Below are 19,454 nucleotides of genomic sequence, written 5' to 3' on the forward strand. Positions count from 1 at the left end.
AGCCTCCTGAGTTGTTAGGATTATAGGTGTGAGCCACCATTCTTGGCTCACTGAAAATGACATTTACAAAATTAGCAATCTGATACCGCGTGTCCTAACAAAGTCAAGTTAAATGTTTCAGAATCTAATATTCTAGTCACTTCTCAATCTTCTTCCAATGTACATGGCAACCATCACAGTCTTTCTCCAATCATTACTCTTCTAATACACAGAAAATTCTTGAGGAAAGAATGCCCAATTCTGTGTAAGATGATTGTTCCAATATGCAGTCTTGTTTGACTAGATTAACATACAATCCATTTAGCGACATAATCCCATTATGAGTTGAATATCCAGTATTCCTATCTCCTCTATTCCCACTGTCAAGTTATATGCCTACCAAAGATAAATAACCAAGGGAAGAACAATGAAAATCTATATACTTTTCAAATGATAAAGCTCTCATGCCACTATAGAATGAAAATCAATGATATGGTTATGTGAACTCAAAATTAGACACGCTAATTTTTAAAAAAGGTTCAGATCTTTATGAAAGATTAGTTCTTGAAAGTATATGTAAATGGAAATGAACATTAAGATGGTGTTTCTTTTCCTTATGAATCTTTAGTTTAACTCTGTACTGGTCTCAAATCATGGGATAAGAGACTTTTTGTAGTACAGTTCAATGTCTGGCACACATTGATCCATAATGCATGTTTCTAAGTCACTGAATAATGAGACATGTAAAGAGAAATGAAGCATAACTGTCTATCTTAATCTTTGGCATACCACAAGGAATGGCAGGCAACACTAAATCTTTTGCAGTAGTGGAAAGAAAAAAATGAAGTAACAGGGACAGCTAAGAATTTTTACTACTAAGAAATTTTACTTAGGAAAAAAAAAGAGGGAAAAGAAAAAAGAAATTTTACCGAGGCATTCACACCTATGGGCTGAAGTTTTAGTTTATGGGAGACAAGAAAATAAATGTTAGCCTCCTCAAGTCTCCAGTATATTCTTCCCCTGAGTAGCTCTATCTGCCTGTACCCTTGCCTCTTTTTGTTCCAAGTAGCACAGTATTTGGAGTCCTAGGAACGCAAAAACATGCATTTTTACCCAATGTTAATAATCAGTAATACCTGGTTTTTGATGTGCTTCTTGACCTTCTACCTCTTTCTCTGGAATGAGATCTTCTCCGTCTTGGACTTTTGGATCGTCGTCTACTCCTTGACTTAGAATGAGATCGCCTCCTTGACCTGCTTCTTGATCGCCTAATAATGTAACAGAAGCAGCACATGTATATTGTAAAAAGACTAGTGAATACTTAATTGTGAATACTTCAATAAGCCTGAGACATATGGACTGTGAATTAAGTGGGGATAATCTTCCCTTACCAGTTGCTGTCACTATTCAACCTATAAACATCTTGGATACCTTTTAACACTTGAATTCCCATCTTTCAAAGTTCTGCTCAACATTTCAGACCAGTCTTCCTATTCCCACTTTACCTACAACTCGAAGGTTAAAAGCACTACTAGAGAATGAAGGAAAAACAAATTCTCTGACATTACTTTAAACAAGTACCTGGCATTTTAATTTTCCCCCCAACATTCCAGATTAAACAATATTTATCAATTATCAAATACTTATATTAGGCTTTCTATATGATTTAGAAATAGGCTTCATAGTAACTGTATAAAGTATGTACCATTATAATCCCTTTTTATAAATGAAGACTGCTTAGTGGGTTGCAGTCATTTCTGAAATATATTTCAATTCTTTAATTCACAATTTAAGAAACTCTAAGCAATCTAGGCTTACATATTCAACTCAGTATAAACTATCTCTTTTGCTCTTTTTTCCCCCTCAAAATATCATGGTCTCCACATGATCCTCTCTTTGCTATCATTTAACCAATGTTTCTGTATGCCCCTTGGCTTTTCTTGCAGCACATTCTCTTTAAGCCTATTTAATCTTCAGATGTTGTCACCAATTCTTTACTACTATCTTAATACCTCTATTTTAAAACTAATTAAAAAGAAGTTATAGTCCTTTATTTAGTCTTGATCACTTAATATTTAGCCATCAAGCTTTCTGTGAAACATATTTTACAAATACAAAAGGTCAGTATTCAAATCTTTGCCACAGCTCTTAAGAGTATTATCTAACCTCCTTGATAACTGGTTCTTCAGGAGTCAAAGAAATAAAATAGCAGCTATTTCAGAGTATAGTTGATTTTCCCTTACTGATGTATTAATATAGCTTTGATTTTAATTAATTCCCTGAACAAACTGCCTTAAAACCCATTAGGAGGAATTGGGGTTGTGATTCAGTGGTAGAGCGCTTGCCTAGCACATACAGGGCACTGGGTTCGATCTTTAGCATCACATAAAAGTAAAATAAAGGTATTTTGTCCAACTACAACTAAAACAAAATATTAAGAAAAAAACATTAGTACCACCTTATTAAACTCACAGTTAACCTCTATTTGTAACACTTATTTGCAGCCATCCTTGAATCTCTTATACCTCCATATCCCAAGAAAATTTTAAATGTTTATCCACTTTTCTGTAACCTCCAGAAGGACAAGGGAAATACGTCACATTTATTCACTAGTGTAGCCCTAGTCAATTACTACAGTAACTGACTTAAGGTACTAAGAACAATTGTGAGGGAAATAATTAGCCTATGAAACATCATTTTATTACCATTTTATTCTAAAAAGATTTAAAAATTCTGGAAAACAAAAAATTAATGTTGTTAGAATTAAGTACATCTCATCTTAACATTCTAGCTTTAAGAAAATGTGTAAAACATTTTCCATAACCAAGTTAAGCCTTTTTTCCTACCTATAATATACACAGAAAGCAATACTGAATACTACAAGAGCATTTTTACAACTTTCTAAACACACAGATTTAATAAATTTTGAAAAATCTAAGAAACAGAGGTACTGCAACAATCTATCAAATCACTAGAGCCTAAAACAATTACTTTTCAAGGCCAACATATTGCAAGAGACACTTTTACTGTACTTATTTAAGTATCAGGAAATTTAGAGATAAGTATATCAAATTTGTAAACAAATAAAGAGGCTTGCTGAAAGTCACGATAATTAAAATGCTTAAGATAAATTAGGCATGGTGGCACACACCTAGAGTCCTGGCATCAGGAGGATCACTTGATCCCCGGAGTCTGAAGCCAGCCTGGGCACAAGTAATACTCTGTCTCAAGAAAAAAAATGAAACAAAACCAAAACAAAAAAGCCTAAGATACTGTACTCACAATAATTGTTATAAGAAGCTGAATTCAGAGAAATGTTTCAATACTGTTTTTCAGTAGCAAAAGTACATCATTATTAAAATTTGAGAGTCAGAGTATTTAGTAATAGGAATAAAGCTGCTAGAGTTCTTAATTGAAAAAGAATGAGAAAGGAGAAGGAAAAGATATACACTCTCAATTTTAAGAATATGATTTAGAAAACAAATTATGGTAATCCCAGTAAAAGATATATTGTATTAGAGATCAGACTATGAGAGAGCACTGTCTTGGAAGATTAAATAGTTGAGTAGTACCAACATTTCACATAGAATTTAAGCCATATCTTTCAGAAAGAAGAAGTTCCTCAAGGGGAAGTGAAGATATAAGAAACAGTATTATTAGAGAAGAAGGAACATGATGAGCCAACACATGAAGGCATAAAGAAAACATTGGTAAGACAAGAAGTTTCATAACTGTTCTGAAGTGGAAAATGACAATGTGTGGAAAGATATGTCACACTGACTAGCAAATAAACTGAAAGCTATTCTGTGGTCTTCTTTATCATTAATGCAGTGGAAGTTTCTCATTACCATCTCTAAGAATGAGATGGTCAGGGAGAAGTTGGGTGACAGGGAATAGAAGACATCACACAGAACACTTCTAAAATAATCCATGAAGATACTAAATATAGACATGGTATGAACTAGGTTTCAGAAGAAAAGCCACAAGGATATAAGAACCAAGTGGTACTAAATCTGAAAATTAGCTGAAATAATTGACAATTGGGATACCACAATTGCTGCTTCTAATAAGGACGATTTGATGAAACAGCGAAAATTATTATTCTTTGAATAAGTAGTATTAATTCTTGAGTAATATTTAAAGTATGCATAATCACTACTGATGCTGATTAAAGTACAAAGGTGTATCAAGAAGGACTTGTATGACTGAGTTGAATTAGCTGCCTTTGCCTTCTTGTAAAGATTAAGCTTGGGGAAAAGTTCTATTCAAAGTCTGAGAGATGACTGACTTTATTAAGTTAAAAGAATTTTATAAAAAGTTCATTATTATGGTTTCAGTTCCATATGGCAATTACCTTTATAGAAACTATCACCTGTCAAATTTTGGCACTTATTAATAAATTGTCTTCTTTTAGGCTAAACATTACAGATTTGCAAAGTCAGTAAAAACAAAACCACTGTCTCCAGTTGTTTATAAGTGTAAAGGATTTTGAAAACTGGACTGTAGAGACCTAATATACTTATAGAGGGAAGTCATATGGAAAGAAGAACAAATTTAGTATTACTCTAGATAAGTGAGAGAATGATACTATCAACTGGTTTATCCAGTAATTCATAAAATATAAAAAATAGCAAGTTATCACTTGCAAATATTCATACATTAGATATATGCAGGTTACTCAAGTCACCTTCCAATTTAGAAGTTTCAGAAAAAAGTTATAACTAGAGTTCAATTCGAAAGTTTCAAGTCCAGTGATCTTTAAACAGTACTAAGTCATTTCGATGTTCAAGTCCCAAGGTCTTCTGACCACCCACAGATTTTTGAGTTTAATAGTATGAACCATAGATTTAATTCATATCTTTCCTCACTTTATATGTGTGAGAACCCATTCATATACTGTTAATAGCAATGGTTACCAAAATATACTTTAACCAGGAACTAGTCCGCAAACATCAAATTCAGAAATACAGAAACTACCTCTGTAAAAGATATAACTGACTTCAAAAAGAAATCTAACCTGTGTCTAGAAGATGAGGGAGTCCGCCTCCTCCTAGAACGTGATCTTGATCTTGAATGCCTTCTTTTTTCTTCTTTCTTATCTGGATTTTTTTTTTAAATTAAAAAAAAAAAAGGAACCAATATTTAGAAATCATCTAACAAAAAAATTACTCCCATTCAAGAGTTATTCAAAGAATTTTCTTACTACTTTAATTTTATTTTATTTACTTATTACTTTAATTTTTAGCTTTTACGTATATACAAGTGATCATTTCATAATCCACTGCTGAAGCTTGTGGAAGTGACACAAATAATTTAGGCTTTTGATGGATCTTTATTATAAGATTTCTGATTCTCAGCTAACAGTTCCCTTTACTATCTTACTTGCCACAATTAGAAGGCTGTGAAGGTATTTTCTACAAGTCAATAAAAAGGGTTATCTTTCACATTCATAGGCGATTTCTGATTTGTTCTTTAGAAGGTTTGAGTCCTTTTTTCCTTTTTTGGGATTTCTTCATAAATACACCTATAATCAGTCAGATTAATGTTTACTTTAATTTTCATGTGTTTTTCTTTTCTGGGGGGCAAAACTGAGTATGGAACCCAGGAGCACTCTACCAGTGAGCCACATCCCTAGTCCTTTTATTCTTTAAACTCTGAAATAGGGTCTTGCTAAGCTGGCCTTGAAATTGTGATCCTTCTGAGTCACCAGATTAAAGGTGTGTGCCATTGTGCCTAGCTTACTTTAAAGAGCAAATTAAAAGCACTTGCAGTTTTCATATGTGGATTATCATTAAAGTGACAATAAGTTCCTCTATCTTTCACATTTAGGACCCTCAATTAACAGGATCCAATCAATAAATTCCCAAAAATCTTAGAAAAAAATAATTTATAAACCATTCTACTCATGAGTTTTCAACTAAAAGCAGTTTAGAGGACAAGTGCCCAAGAGTTCTGAGTTACACAGAACCATCTGTGTATCCAAAGCTTCTACTGCTTTCCTTGTGGCCTTGGCTACTTACTGAAAATTTAATTGATCATCTGCCTAGCATGTGTGAGGCACTGTGTTCGATTCTCAGTACTACATATAAATAAATAAAATAGAGGTCCATTTACAACTAAAAAAAAAAAAAAAAGAATATAAAGAATAAGACAAATGATTTTTCTTCAAACAAAAGATAGGAGCATTTCATAGGCTCTTCTGATTAGGCTATACCAACCTAGACAAATAAAAATGATTAATAACAACCAAAACATCATACCAGGTATTACTTAATCCTAGGCAATGCTGACATTTTGGAATGGTTCAGTGTTGTATGTGGGACTTCTGTTCACTGAAGTAGGTCTAGCAACATTTCAATCTCTACTTACTAAATGCAGTTGGTACCAGTGTGACAACCAGAAATTTCTCCAGATATTTCCATATATGCCTGGGTGGCACTCCATTACATGATCTTTTATTTATCAGAATTTGCAAACATCAAAAAAAAAAAAAAAAAAGAACAAACTATAGAGTATTATTCAACACATTTTTACATGCAGGCCATCATCATTTGTCAAGAATATTAGTTTAATTTCCAAAAAAAATTGCATAAAAATATTTTACCTGGTTCTATAGCAGCAGAAATCAGGGACTGTGCTTCACGTACTCTTTTCATAGCTTCCTCTATTTCTTTACTAGAGGTATCTGATTTCAGATTTGGTGAAACCAGACCAGCAGCTACATGATTCAACCTAAAACACAAAGAAGAACTGAGGATAGAAATATTTTAAAATTCAACCCTACACTTAAAATAAGTAGTATACTTTAGTTTCATGTAACATAATTTCAGTAAACTATTCCTTGAAAAAAAAAGGGTGGGGGGATTCCATAACCTCAATAAATGATATATAGTAGTATGGTTTTGAATATTTATAATAGACATCTCTATTTTAATGATTCACACAGATCTGGAATTGTGGAATAGTAAAATACCTTTTTATTTTTGCTGAACATTAACTTTCCATAAATAATTTTGAATATGGAAATGCTGAAAACCAAAAACGTTTTTTAAAAGAATTCTCCAATATCTTTGTTGGGCTTTAACTTTTAAGTTTACAAATGGGGAGAAACTGAGGCAATGAACAATGGCCCATCAAAGTTACACATGACATTCTGACTGGAGCCAAGTGCATGGTGCATGCCTATAATCCCAGTGGCTTAGGAGGGTAAGACACATCACAAATTCAAAGCCAGCCTCTGTAACTCAGGGAGAGCCTGTCTCAAAATGAAATATAACAAGGTCTGGTTATGTGGCTCAGTTATTGAAAGCCCCTGGGTTCAATTTCCAGTCACACACACACACCAAAAAAAAAAAAAAAAAAAAAAAAACGTCAAGGGAAGGCTAAAGATCTAAAGATGGCCCTTAGTGGTTCACACATGTTAAAAAAAAATTATAGACACCAATTTAGTACAGTATATTTGAGGAAATGGTGGGAAATGTCATATAAAATAGATACAGAAAGAACTTCAATGTATTGGTGACATTTTAAGTTGGATGGTGGGTACATGTTTGAATTGGGAGGGGGGCAGTGGTACGGGGGATTGAGCCCAGGGGCACTTAACCACTGAGCCACATCCTCAGCCCTTTTCCATAGTTTATTTACAGTGAAGGTCTCACTGAGTTACTTAGGGCCTTGCTATGTTGCTGAGATTGGCTTTGAACTCATGTTCCTCCTGCCTCAGCCTCCTAAGCCGCTGAGATACATGAGTTTGCCACTGCATCTGGCCCCGTTTGAATTTTAACTATAAGAAAAAAGGTCAATCACTAAAAAAGATTCTGTCTTCCCTTCCACCATATTCTTCCACTTACTGGTAATGAGTTTTACCAAATTAAGAAGAAACAATTTCATTTATATAGCTTGAACAGCATTTATCAAAATCCCCAAAGAATGTGTGAGCTATTAATTATGCAACTTGCATGACTTTGGTTTGGGATAGTTTTCCCTTCAGCTTTGCTTCTTTAAGTCCTACTATCCCGCAGGGATAGCCTTTGATCTTCAAACTAAGTTTTCCCTTTATAGTAAGTTCCCTAAACTAAACATCTCTGTCCTTTCCCTAGTTGAATGCACATGCTTTATTATTACTGGGGATTAAACTTAGCAGCACTTTACCACTGAGCTACGGCCCTGATCCTTTTTGAGGTAGGGTCTGGTTAAGTTGCTGAGGCTGGCCTCAAACGTGCCTTCTGCCTTATCTTCCCGAGTTGCTGGGATTACAGATTTGCACCACTGTGTTTGACTCTAGGATACTTTTTTATGTTATTATCCTGGTATAAGCCATTTACATTTATTATGAAAGACCCACATTACACTAAAATAAAACTATAATATGTGGGTTTACTTCTAGATTTCCCTCATTTCTAGAAAACAATATGTAACATATGCCTTGAGAACATGTACTTCTATCAAAAATAATGATACATTAGACATTCACACACACTATCATCAATGGAAACAAACAAAACCCTTACTTGGGATCAACAGTGCTCATAAGCTTCAGCAACTGATCTGCAGCAAGAGACTACAAAAAACAAAAAATTAGTAAAGAATACATGCAACAAATAATGATGCTATTTATTTTCTCAGTACACTGAAATGCACTGAGGCAGTTTTGTCAAACTTATAAAAAGTAACATGCTCTATGCATGATGCTAACAAACAGAATAAAACACAAGCTACACATTATTTTTTTACAATTCACATTAAAAAAATAAAGACAGGTGGCAGTGTATTTTTTAGTGGCTACTGTACTGAATAGAACGGCTTTAACAAGTTATATGAAGAGTGAAAGCTAACAATTTAGATTTTACAGAACTACTTCTTGATTGTTTTAAGAGGGAAATGAACATTTTAAATACACACGTAATAAAATTACAACTTCTTAGTATTAAAAGATTGCTACAAAACAAGGATTAAAAAAAAAAAAAGCTAAATTTCAATGAAAAAATAAAACACATCAAACCGAAACAAAACCCAAAAATTTGCAAGAGGAACATAACTTATGAAAGCATGTCCCAATCAGCTGGGCGTGGTGGCGCACACCTGTAATCCCAGAGGCTTGGGAGGCTGAGATGAGGATCATGAGTTCAAATACAAAATAGAGCTGGGGTAGTGACTCAATGGTTGAGTGTCCCTTAGTTCAAAATCCTGGCACCAAAAACAAGCATGTCCCAGTTACTGACTGCATGACACACTGATTTTTGTGTTAACTACCTACACACCTATTTTCTACTTTAAACCCCTGCTTGTAAAATGCAAATGAACAGTTAATAAAATAAACTTTCTAGAAAAGTAGGCCAAAAAATATAAGAAGTTATACCTGAGAGTTCAAGTTTGCTCCAGGAAGCCCAAGTGCAGCAAGGGCAGGATCAAGAGTAGGAGCTCCCAAAGCAGCCAATGGAACAGCGCCAATCTGTAAATATTCAAGTTTTGTTCATTAAGACTTTTTTTGTTCCTTATACCAATGGTTAGAACTTACTTTAAGTGCTGTGTTTTGTGCTACTTGAGACATCACTCATTTCTCCTTGAATGACTGACTGCCCTATTAAGAATGCTGGAAGGATACTGAGGAAGTAATTCTTGTGTCTCTTGATTATTCGTACAGTGTCATGTGGGATACTCAGTGGCCTTTATCCCCCATATAGTTTAGTGCCGTCTCCTTGAATAGCTTCCTGGTTTGTTCTATGGGAATCCAGGAAAATCACTACCCTTTCAGACATCTAAATCTGTACCGGAGTCTAAGTCCTGTGGTCTAAATATGCTTCTTCCTTGTATTCTTTCTGCATCAGCAGTGTTTCTCATACTATGACTCCTATATTCATTAGATTTCCCCTACTGCTTCCCTAATAGTTATTATTATTTTACATTAAATTTTCCCTGTTCAAATTACTATGTGATTCTATTTCCTGCCTAATTCCGATTAGCCCGTAATTTAAACAGAACAAAAATGTTGAAACTTTAGAAGCAGTCTTTCTCCACAAGAACTATGCTTAAAGTTCATCTAGTTTCATATAGTATCTTCTGGTCAATACAATTCATCCAACTCTGTAATTTAAGTATTTACTAAGTACAGGTGAAATGCTTTGTTAATACTAATAATTACTATATAAAATTTTATACATCAAAAGACTCAGAAATTACCCATTTATCGTCCCATAGGCAAGACAAACAAACAAAACTACGAAACCAAAGCACTAATCAAATTTATATCTAAAATCCAGGAGATACTGATCTTTTCCATGATTCCATATTCTTCAGTTAACAGAACCAATTATTTATACAGGAAAGATGACATGATAGGATATTTCGAATCAACTTTACTTTCCTCAAAGCAAACATCCCAATCCAGATTTCAATTTCATTTTCAAGCCACCTTCTTAATCCCAACCCCACAATAACAACAAAAAAAAAATCAAAGGGCAATTGAAAGCTTCATTTAAGCAGTTTGAACTTCAGCTTTATTTTCCTTCCTGGATCAAATGAACAAATTTGTAATGGCATGTTCTTAAGTGTTAACACTGAGGAAGATCACCCCACCCCTGCCACAATTACTAATAGGTTGTTTTGAGATATGTATAAAAGATATTTTATAATTTTTAGGATGTTCTTAAAGTACAAACTTTTGGAGAATGTCTCTGTAGTATTTGATTATACTACAGTCCTTTAAATGATACTGCTCTATGTGCTAGAATATTGAGGGCACTTAAAAAGTAAAATATATTTTATCCACAGTTCTGGGTTTCTTTCCATCTTTTCAGAATTCAAGAGAACAAGTACCTGGGTAAGTGGGTTAGGTGTAGGCAGGAGTCCACCACCAGGCAGAAGACCTGCCACTGCATTTGCTGGTGCCAACAGAGACAAAGCCTTAGTCTCATCAGGAATAACTCCTGCAGAGAAATATCCTTGCATGAGAACACATTTTTTTGTAAAACAGAAAACACACAAAAACACCCAGAAAATGTCTCCCTGATACACCACCTGAGTTTGTTGAAAGTACTTATTGTTGGCTAAAATATAAAGCTTGATCTCTATATGATTATTTATCATTAATTTTATGTCAGAATGAAACTTCAATGTGTGAAAATTTGTTTCCTTTTTGTCTACAAATGGTTAAGTTTCTAGAGTAAAAAAAAAATAGCACAATACACACTACTTTTTTGTTAACACTGCCAAGATTTCATCACCTGTACTCGATTTTTAAGTCATGAACCAAACGTAAGCAAGCACAGTCGGTTCTCCAGGGGTGTGCTCTCAACTTTCAAAAGCTGTTTTATGAACAACGACTCGTGTCGGCTGCTTCACTATAAAGCACACAGAAAAATCAAGATACACAAGACAAAAAAAGTTTGATTTAGGGGTTAATAATATGGTACAGTTACTATGATTTTTTTTTACACCTACCATACAAATTTTGTAAAAATTAAGAGAAGAAAAGTATGTAAAGGAAATATTCTGTTGGAATCAAGCGTAGGGCTTTTGCTGACTCATGAAAATGAATATGAATGTTTCTGAAGGTTTCTGAATACACACGGAATGTGTATGTGTGTGTGTGTGTGGGGGGAGGGGTGGTAGTGAGTGAGAGAGAATAGGTAAAACAACATGGCACATTCCTTACCTGTACAGTAAAATGCTTTATGTTCCAACATGTGCCATGCTAACCATACCAAAAAAATGCTACTGAGTGTCAGTTCAAAAGCTAACTGAGCCAAACTTCTTATGCCCCAAATGACATGTGTGTCTGTTTTTAAAGCCTAATCTGTGTATTCAGATGAAATCTAAGGGTCCTAAGACAAATATTTATGTAGACAATTTAAATTCTATCCAACAGCAAAAGCCCTATACAGATGGATTAATCTGTTAATGTGCCCAAGCCCCCAAAATGAGAGTTCAATAATACAATTAAACTACATATTTGCAAATACCAGTAGTATTTCTGTAATACATATTAAGAAACTGCATCTCATCATAAAACATACAATATGTACAGGGCACTTAAGAGAAACTGGATAAGCTGCAGAAGAAAACTGTTGGGTGGTATTTTCAGCAGGGCCTGGTATATAGTTCAGGCTGAACCAGGGAAAAGAACTGTAAAACACAACAACAAAAAAGAAAAACCACTGTTAAATAAAGGTAATGGTTCCTTCCACCTATACTGAGAAGTGCCGATAATATAAACAAATGTATACTACACAGCACTGTTATCTTGCTTGTGTCAGAGCTGTCATCAATTTAGATACCAAGAGTTATGGAGGGGAAGGGGGAGAAGATCATTTAGATATAGGGCATTTATGCATTAATATTAACAAACCTATAAAGATTAAGGGATAATTTTGCATGCAAAATTATGTCTCAAGAGGATATATTAAGTATCAACATCTTAGTCAAATTAGTGCATTTGCAACATTTCTGGCCAACTAAAATCCTCTTGAATTTATTGTGAGACACCTGATAGAAGATCTGCATCCATTAAAAAAAAAAAAAAAGTCATGCATCTGATCCTCTGATTAAGAAAAAAAAAACTATTTAAAAATAAAACTACAATTTAAAAATAGCAATGAGGCCCCTCACCAGTTAATTTTCATGCGTCAAGAGTATTTTTTTTACTGCTGCTTTGATAGAACCATGAAATACTGCATGAATGTGTAGAAATGAAAGAAAAAGAAACAGACAAAAGAAACAAACATTAACCAAAGGAACCTAAATAACCCCCATATCCATTACTTTAAAGAGTTCCTTCCAAACTGGCTATATGTTTTATCAATTAAGACTGTTCCTTACCGTAGATTTTTTGTCTATTGTTCTAAAACAACTGACCAAGAGCCAACACCAAAGTGTAAAAGCTAAAACCAGAGTGAATGGTGACAAAGGAATTGAATACATCAAATTACTTAGTGGAGATAACATGAATACAGCATATCATACCATAATTAAATATAGCAAAAATAGGTTTCAGAATTAAATACTTCTGTAATTCTCTTATGTATTCCCCAACCTCACTTTCAAAACCAGATCTAAAAAATTACTGGGACCTAAAAATATTTATGAAAGTCAGTTATATGATATACTGTATTATGTTCCAGGGTTGGAAACTGTAACACTTTGCCAAAAAGCATTCTTTAAATTTAATGGCTAACTCAAACATTTTGCATATTACTCACATGGTTTGACCCTTGTTTCAAGACCTATATATATTTTACTCATCCTGAATTGTAAACTCTGTAACAATTTTCTGTTGGTGATTTAGTCTTATCCTATAATAGGCACAAGTGACATAAAAGAAATGCTTAACCAAAACATACTAACTCAAAAATTATCTATTTTTAAGAACCTTAAAATTGAGCCCATACAATTTAATATTATGGAGATAAATGTACTTATTAAATAGCATGCCTTAACCCATCTCTGAATATAACTTAATTTCTTTAGAAAACCAGAGGCAATTTCTCCAAATTTAGACATTTCACAACTTTTACAAGGTATGGTGTAAATGTTCACATTTGTATTCAAAGATCCAATAGCATCTAAAATCAACAATAACAAGATTCTGCTTCCACTGACCAGTTTATTAAACAAAGGGGAAAGCAAGTAAATCCTGGTCAGTAAATTAAATTATTAACTTAAAATCCATTAATTTTATCATGTGATTTCTTTGATCAAAATTTATAGTTACCAAAAAGCAAATCAAGTAGCAGTACACTGGGAACAAACTAATTATAAAATATGCCTTAGAAATTTTTACAAAATGGCATTAAAATAGTGTTGTCTTGTCACAGTGGCTTTTTTAGATCCAAAAAACCTGCTCATATTTTTCTGTCAAATTAACAGCCTAAAATGTAAAAAGAGAGAAAATGTAGTTAACAAATGATTACACCAGGAAAACACTTGGGGGACTTGAGTGCTTGCTGGCCTTTAGTTAATGTCTAGAATCCCCTGTAGCTGCAGAGGACCCACTGTTTTTCAGTCATCTGGAAGGGTTTTGCATTTGCCTTCTCCACTACAAAAATCACACACACAAATAACAGAGAGAAGAATTTATTATTTAGAGATATTCTAGAAAATATAACAAGAATGAACAAGAAAATCTGGCATAAAAACAAAATACCCAGTGCCCATCTGGCACCTAAGCTATAGGAAATCTTGAACTTTCACAAAAACCAGTATCATTGCAACCCTTGGTATACTGGAATTCAAGGTGGGATTTTTTTTTTTTTTTGGTTTGTTTTTGCACAAGTTATCAGTTCAAGGAAATTAGACTAACCTAGTCACTTATTTAAAACAAAAACAACATGCACTTGAAGAACTTTTTCTTTTTCTTTCTTTTTTTTTTTTAGTTAGCCATTTACCTTTGGGACTTTTTCATAAAATCTAACATTAACAAAGTAGATGTATCTCAGAGTTACAATTAGGAGTGGTTTCAATGAATGTGAAAGCAAAAGATAAGATTCTTTTTAAAATATCTGATTTCTAATTATTAGAATTAAAAAAAAACTGCAAATAAGAATTATGTACTGCAGTATAACAAGGGTTTCAAAATGTTAATTGCTTAGATTGTAACATGCTACTAGTGCTCATTCTACAACTATACTGAGGTAGATGGTCATCTTAGGATGCCCACACAGGTAGTTAAAACAAAGCACAAACCTTCTGCATATGGTACGACTATCAAAGCTCTGTCAACGAATACAGTATTTGTCAGATGCTGTGCCACAACTGCTGAGTCCGGATCATGGAACTTAACAAAGCAGACACGAGATGAGACTGGCAAAGGTGAATCACTAAAAAAATAAACAAAAAACAAACAAAAAGATTATCAGCATAGACACAAAGGTTGTTTGCAAACCAATGCTTATACCCCAAGTAAAATAATCAGAAAAAAACATGTAATTGCACATACATTTCTTTTAACCAATCCAAAAGAAAAATAATGTATTGTACACTAATGTAGAAAGTTGCACTCTAAATAAATACGTATTAATCCCTATTTAAATCTACAATGTATCAGGTTAAAAAGAGTTTTCTTAATCTCAAAGTGAGATCACAAAAATATCAACATGCTTTTCATAATATCAATGTTATGGTGCTGAGGACTGAACCAAGGACTAGGCAAATGCTCTACAATGGTCCACATACCAGCTCTCATATCAACTATTTGTTTAGTTTTGGTTTACAAACCTTTCTTTCTGCTAATTTCTCAGGGTAAAAAAACTTAAGAATTTTCCACTTCAAAAATAAAGACTATCATTAAGAGGTATATCTGAGTTTTCTTGACCTGCATAATGAACTGGTTCCATACATTGATGTTTTTAACTGATAGCTATGACTCCTAGGCACTTTCAACAATTGGGTCTTTTTTAGATTGGAGCACTTTCAAAGAAAAATTTTAAGCACACAAAGGGTGCTTAAAGTTTTAGGCACCTGTTCACCCCTGTATTACTTCACCAGTTGAAAAGCTTCTTTCCTCAGCAAGCTGCTTCCTCAGATAAAAGGAAAAAAAGTAGGCTTAAAAAAAAAAAAATAGGGTTCCAATTTCTTGTGAAAGGAAAAGATTAAAAAAAAAAAAAAAAAAAAAGGCAGGGTTTTCAATCCTAAATCAAGTTATTTGAAAACCAATGCCCAAAGGCAGTAACAATCAAATTGTCCTTGGTAACACATTAAAAGCATCTGTGGGGGGAAAAAAAATCCAGGTTCTCAATTCTCCTTTAATTAAATGAAGATTTCTAGAGGAAAAAGCACTGAACTCTTATTGATGTCTGAAATAAGGTTTTTCTTACCCAGCAGTCATTTCCTTAAACCTCAACAAAAAAAACCAAACAGCTTGGTGAGGTGGCTGGCACACGCCTGTAATCCCATGGACTCAGGAGGCTGAGGCAGGAGGATCGTGAGTTTGAGGCCAGCTTGGGCAACTTAATGAGACTCTGTCCCAAAGTCAAAAAAAAAAAAAAAAAAAAAAAAAAAAAAGAAAAGGGCTGGATGTATAAGCGGCAGACAGCAGTAGAGTGCTTGTCTAGCATATGTGCACATGCACATAGCAAGCACTCTCTACCAATTCTTTACCACTATTGTTATCTGATTAAAAGAAAAAACAAGTACAATGATAGAAAATAACACTGTTAAAGAACATGTAATGAATAGTTTCTTCAGAACTGCCTATGTGTTCAGTTTATTTCCATTTACTGGGCAATCTTTTGCACTCTGGAATTTTGTGTAAGTCTAGATGACACAGGGACAAATGAGAAGATTGTTAGGAAAAATCCTGTATGATGTTTTTGTCTTCCACCTTAAAAGCTGATAGTATTGATTTCGGGTGCTTGGGATCCAGCCCAGGGCTTCATGAGTACCAGGCAAAGTACTCTCTCATTGAGCCACATTCCCAGCCCTCAAGTTATTCTAAAGTGTCCTCTGAGGGCCGTTTCATAATCTTCTAGGATGCATACATAAAATTCAAAATTCTGATATTCACCTAAAGTACATATTCACAGCCACTTAAGTTGGAGAACCTCTGGTTTAGGCCACCAATCCCAGGTTTTAAACTCTTACCTTAACACTGTGTCAACCATTTCTGATTGTAGAATTTTGAGCTTATAGAGCAAAGTATCTCCAAAGCCCCCCCCCAAAGCATATGTAAGAAAGATGACATTCACCTAAAACTTAATTTTACTGACCTATAATATATAAAGAAATGCACAGCAAAATGTTGCATTAAAACAAACATTTCTTCAAATTCGAATTAAATTCTTTTAAAATATATTCAGTGCTACAGTAGATGTTACTGTATAACTGACATGCTTCACTAGGATCATTAATTAATAAGCACTCCAGTTGTATTCTCCACTGTGAAATCCCATTAAAACTAAACATTTAGTATCTACTTAAATAATACCACAACTCACAAATTGCTTCACTAAACCAACAAACCCCCGATCCAATGGTAGGGGAAAAGTCACATATTAAGAGTTCAAATGCTAGTTCTGACACTGATAGCTTAGCTTGGGCAGACAAAACAACCTATGAGAATTTCAGTTCACTATTTGAAAATAAGGTCAAATACATCTTCTGGGTTTGTAATGAATAAGGCAAGAAAAATTATGAAAGCATCTTACAGTAGATAAACAATGTTGAATTTCCAATATGTTTCAATAACTAGTCAACATGACAGTTTAAGAAAACAAATGTAGGAGACAATGATAGATGCTTTCAAATAGTTGCAGGGCTGTTTTCCTGTCCTGTGAAGATAGACAACATTTCTCTATGCAAAACCACAGGCCAGTAGTTTTTGGCTTTAAGGAATTGAAATAACAGACAAATCCAATAGCAAAACCAAGCTGGATACCTTCTCCAGTAATCTATCAAATACATGATATAATCCCAGAAAAATTTCCCCAAAATAGACATTTAAAACTGAAGCATTTCGCTAGGTGTACATGGTACATATATGTACTTAAAAAATGCCTTGCAGATAATGTTGATGAACTCAAGAACCTCATTCTAATGACAGGGAGAAGGCTGAACTTACCTGTCAATTGGTGACAGGGGCAACACAAAAAACCCAAGCAGTGCTAAGTAGTATAGAGAAGATACAGAGCAGCCATATTTTTAGATACAGTGGTCAAGGAAAGCTTCTCTGATTAAAGTGACCATTGAGAAACAAATGGAAGCACGTATGTCAAGAGCATTCTGGGAGAAAAGAATTCTTGGCAGATATGAATGCCTTCTTGGGGGAAATTAAAAACATACAAATATATCCAAATGACACACACAAACAAACACACAAAATCAGGTGAAGACGTATTCACAATAGAGCCATTCAATCTTATTCCGTGTTAAGAAAATATTTATGGAGTGATGAGCCAATTTGTACCACTGGGAGCTCAAAGCACATTAATCGTGGCAAACTACTGATAACTCTAGTGAATTTATAGAAATCATCAATTATTATCAAATTTTCAGATAAGACTAGCTATTGAGAAAAATAAAGGAACAAATAAAACTCAACATTAAACAGATAAAAATTAACCATCAATAGTACTGCTCAAATCTAGAGGCCCACTAAGTTATATAACAGTCACTATATTTTCAGAAGAAAATGATTGTATGTGGGAACATACAGTAGAGAGCCAAAGAGCATTATTGTATCAATATTTATCTTCTAATACAGGGAAAGGAATCCTCCAAATGGACAGCACCCCAGGTCACACGACTGGATGAACAATTGCCCAGCAGCTATCAGGGTTATGATGGACATAACCATTCACCTGATTACAAAGAAAAAAGGCAGATTCTTGTCCATCATGGCTTCCTCTAAGATACTGCCCACTCATTAAGTAAAAAAAATGAACCAGTAAAATGCCCAAAACTTCTTATACTTTTCATAAATGCACCATAGGGGAGTATCCTCAGAGAACAAAAAAGCACTTTAAAGTCAGCAACTATATGAAATTCTTAGTAACTTGTGGAAGTGGAAAGAATTATGTAGCAAACTGAGCATCTCAAATTATTTTATTACCTCAGTAATAAAATATTCAAACATATCGCTTATTTCTTGTCATTTTACTATTAATGTTACAAACAACTTAATGATAATTATGAAAAAGCTGAGTATCATCAAAACATCCCCTTCTGTAGCTCATGTTATGAATTTGTCCATTACAAAAGAAGTTTCTGTTCAAAATAACATGTGTGTCCAAAACTCCACAGCACATCTGAGGCAATAACTGAATCCTTTCTCCACATGTACATTTTACTTAAAAATCAAGAACACACCAATTTGAACAGTCTTTGGAAAACAGAAAAAGTCATGAAATGTGATAATACTTAGATACTTCATTATGATTTAATTTTATTATTCTACTGATCAGAAGTGTACAAAAATCAATGATTTATTACACTAACCACAACAGATTTCTTGAGGATCTCAATTTTGGGTTTAGAATTCAAGTGACATCATAAAACTCTCACTAACATTTTTCACTTTCATCTAATAAGCATTTACAAAGAGCACACAATTGTTTTTCAAATGTTTGCTACAATACTTTTTCTTCATAACTTTTTAAAAGAAGGACAAAAAAGAAGTCATTACACTCTAAATCAAAATGTCGACATTCTATAAAATTCGTTCTCAAGAATGAGAAATACCTTAAATCTGTACATTAAAAAAAGAAAAACACTAGGACTCTTCATATTACATTGTGTGTGTGTGTGTGTGTGTGTGTAGATACATATATAAATCAAGTATTCAGGCTCACTGAATTAATCATCTGTCCTGTCATATTCCCTGGGTCAGAATCACTTAAAAGCAATACTTAGAAATAAATAGCGGCCTACAAATTTTAACACTAAATTAACGCTGGCCTGAATAGTTTTGCTACTTTTCTTCCAAAGACCGCAGAGAAAAAAAAACACACCTTGCCTTTTTTAAAAAATGAATTTAACCTATACGC

General features: G+C 33.8%; 1 protein-coding gene across 7 annotated transcripts in view; it reads right to left on the reverse strand.

Annotated features, from left to right (window-relative positions):
* Window positions 1-19,454, reverse strand: part of Srsf11 (serine and arginine rich splicing factor 11) — a 34,625-nt gene that overhangs the window by 5,314 nt on the left and 9,857 nt on the right. For all 7 annotated transcript variants that reach the window (XM_076863727.2, XM_076863728.2, XM_076863729.2 and 4 more), the window contains 7 exons: window positions 14,659-14,792; window positions 10,795-10,904; window positions 9,338-9,430; window positions 8,490-8,539; window positions 6,584-6,711; window positions 4,997-5,078; window positions 1,116-1,247 (listed from right to left, as the gene is read on the reverse strand). In XM_076863727.2, the coding sequence (XP_076719842.1) occupies window positions 1,116-1,247; window positions 4,997-5,078; window positions 6,584-6,711; window positions 8,490-8,539; window positions 9,338-9,430; window positions 10,795-10,904; window positions 14,659-14,792 (729 nt within the window). The remainder of the gene's footprint in view (window positions 1-1,115; window positions 1,248-4,996; window positions 5,079-6,583; window positions 6,712-8,489; window positions 8,540-9,337; window positions 9,431-10,794; window positions 10,905-14,658; window positions 14,793-19,454) is intronic.

Source organism: Callospermophilus lateralis, chromosome 7 (assembly GCF_048772815.1).
Source record: "Callospermophilus lateralis isolate mCalLat2 chromosome 7, mCalLat2.hap1, whole genome shotgun sequence".
NCBI lineage: Eukaryota > Metazoa > Chordata > Mammalia > Rodentia > Sciuridae > Callospermophilus > Callospermophilus lateralis.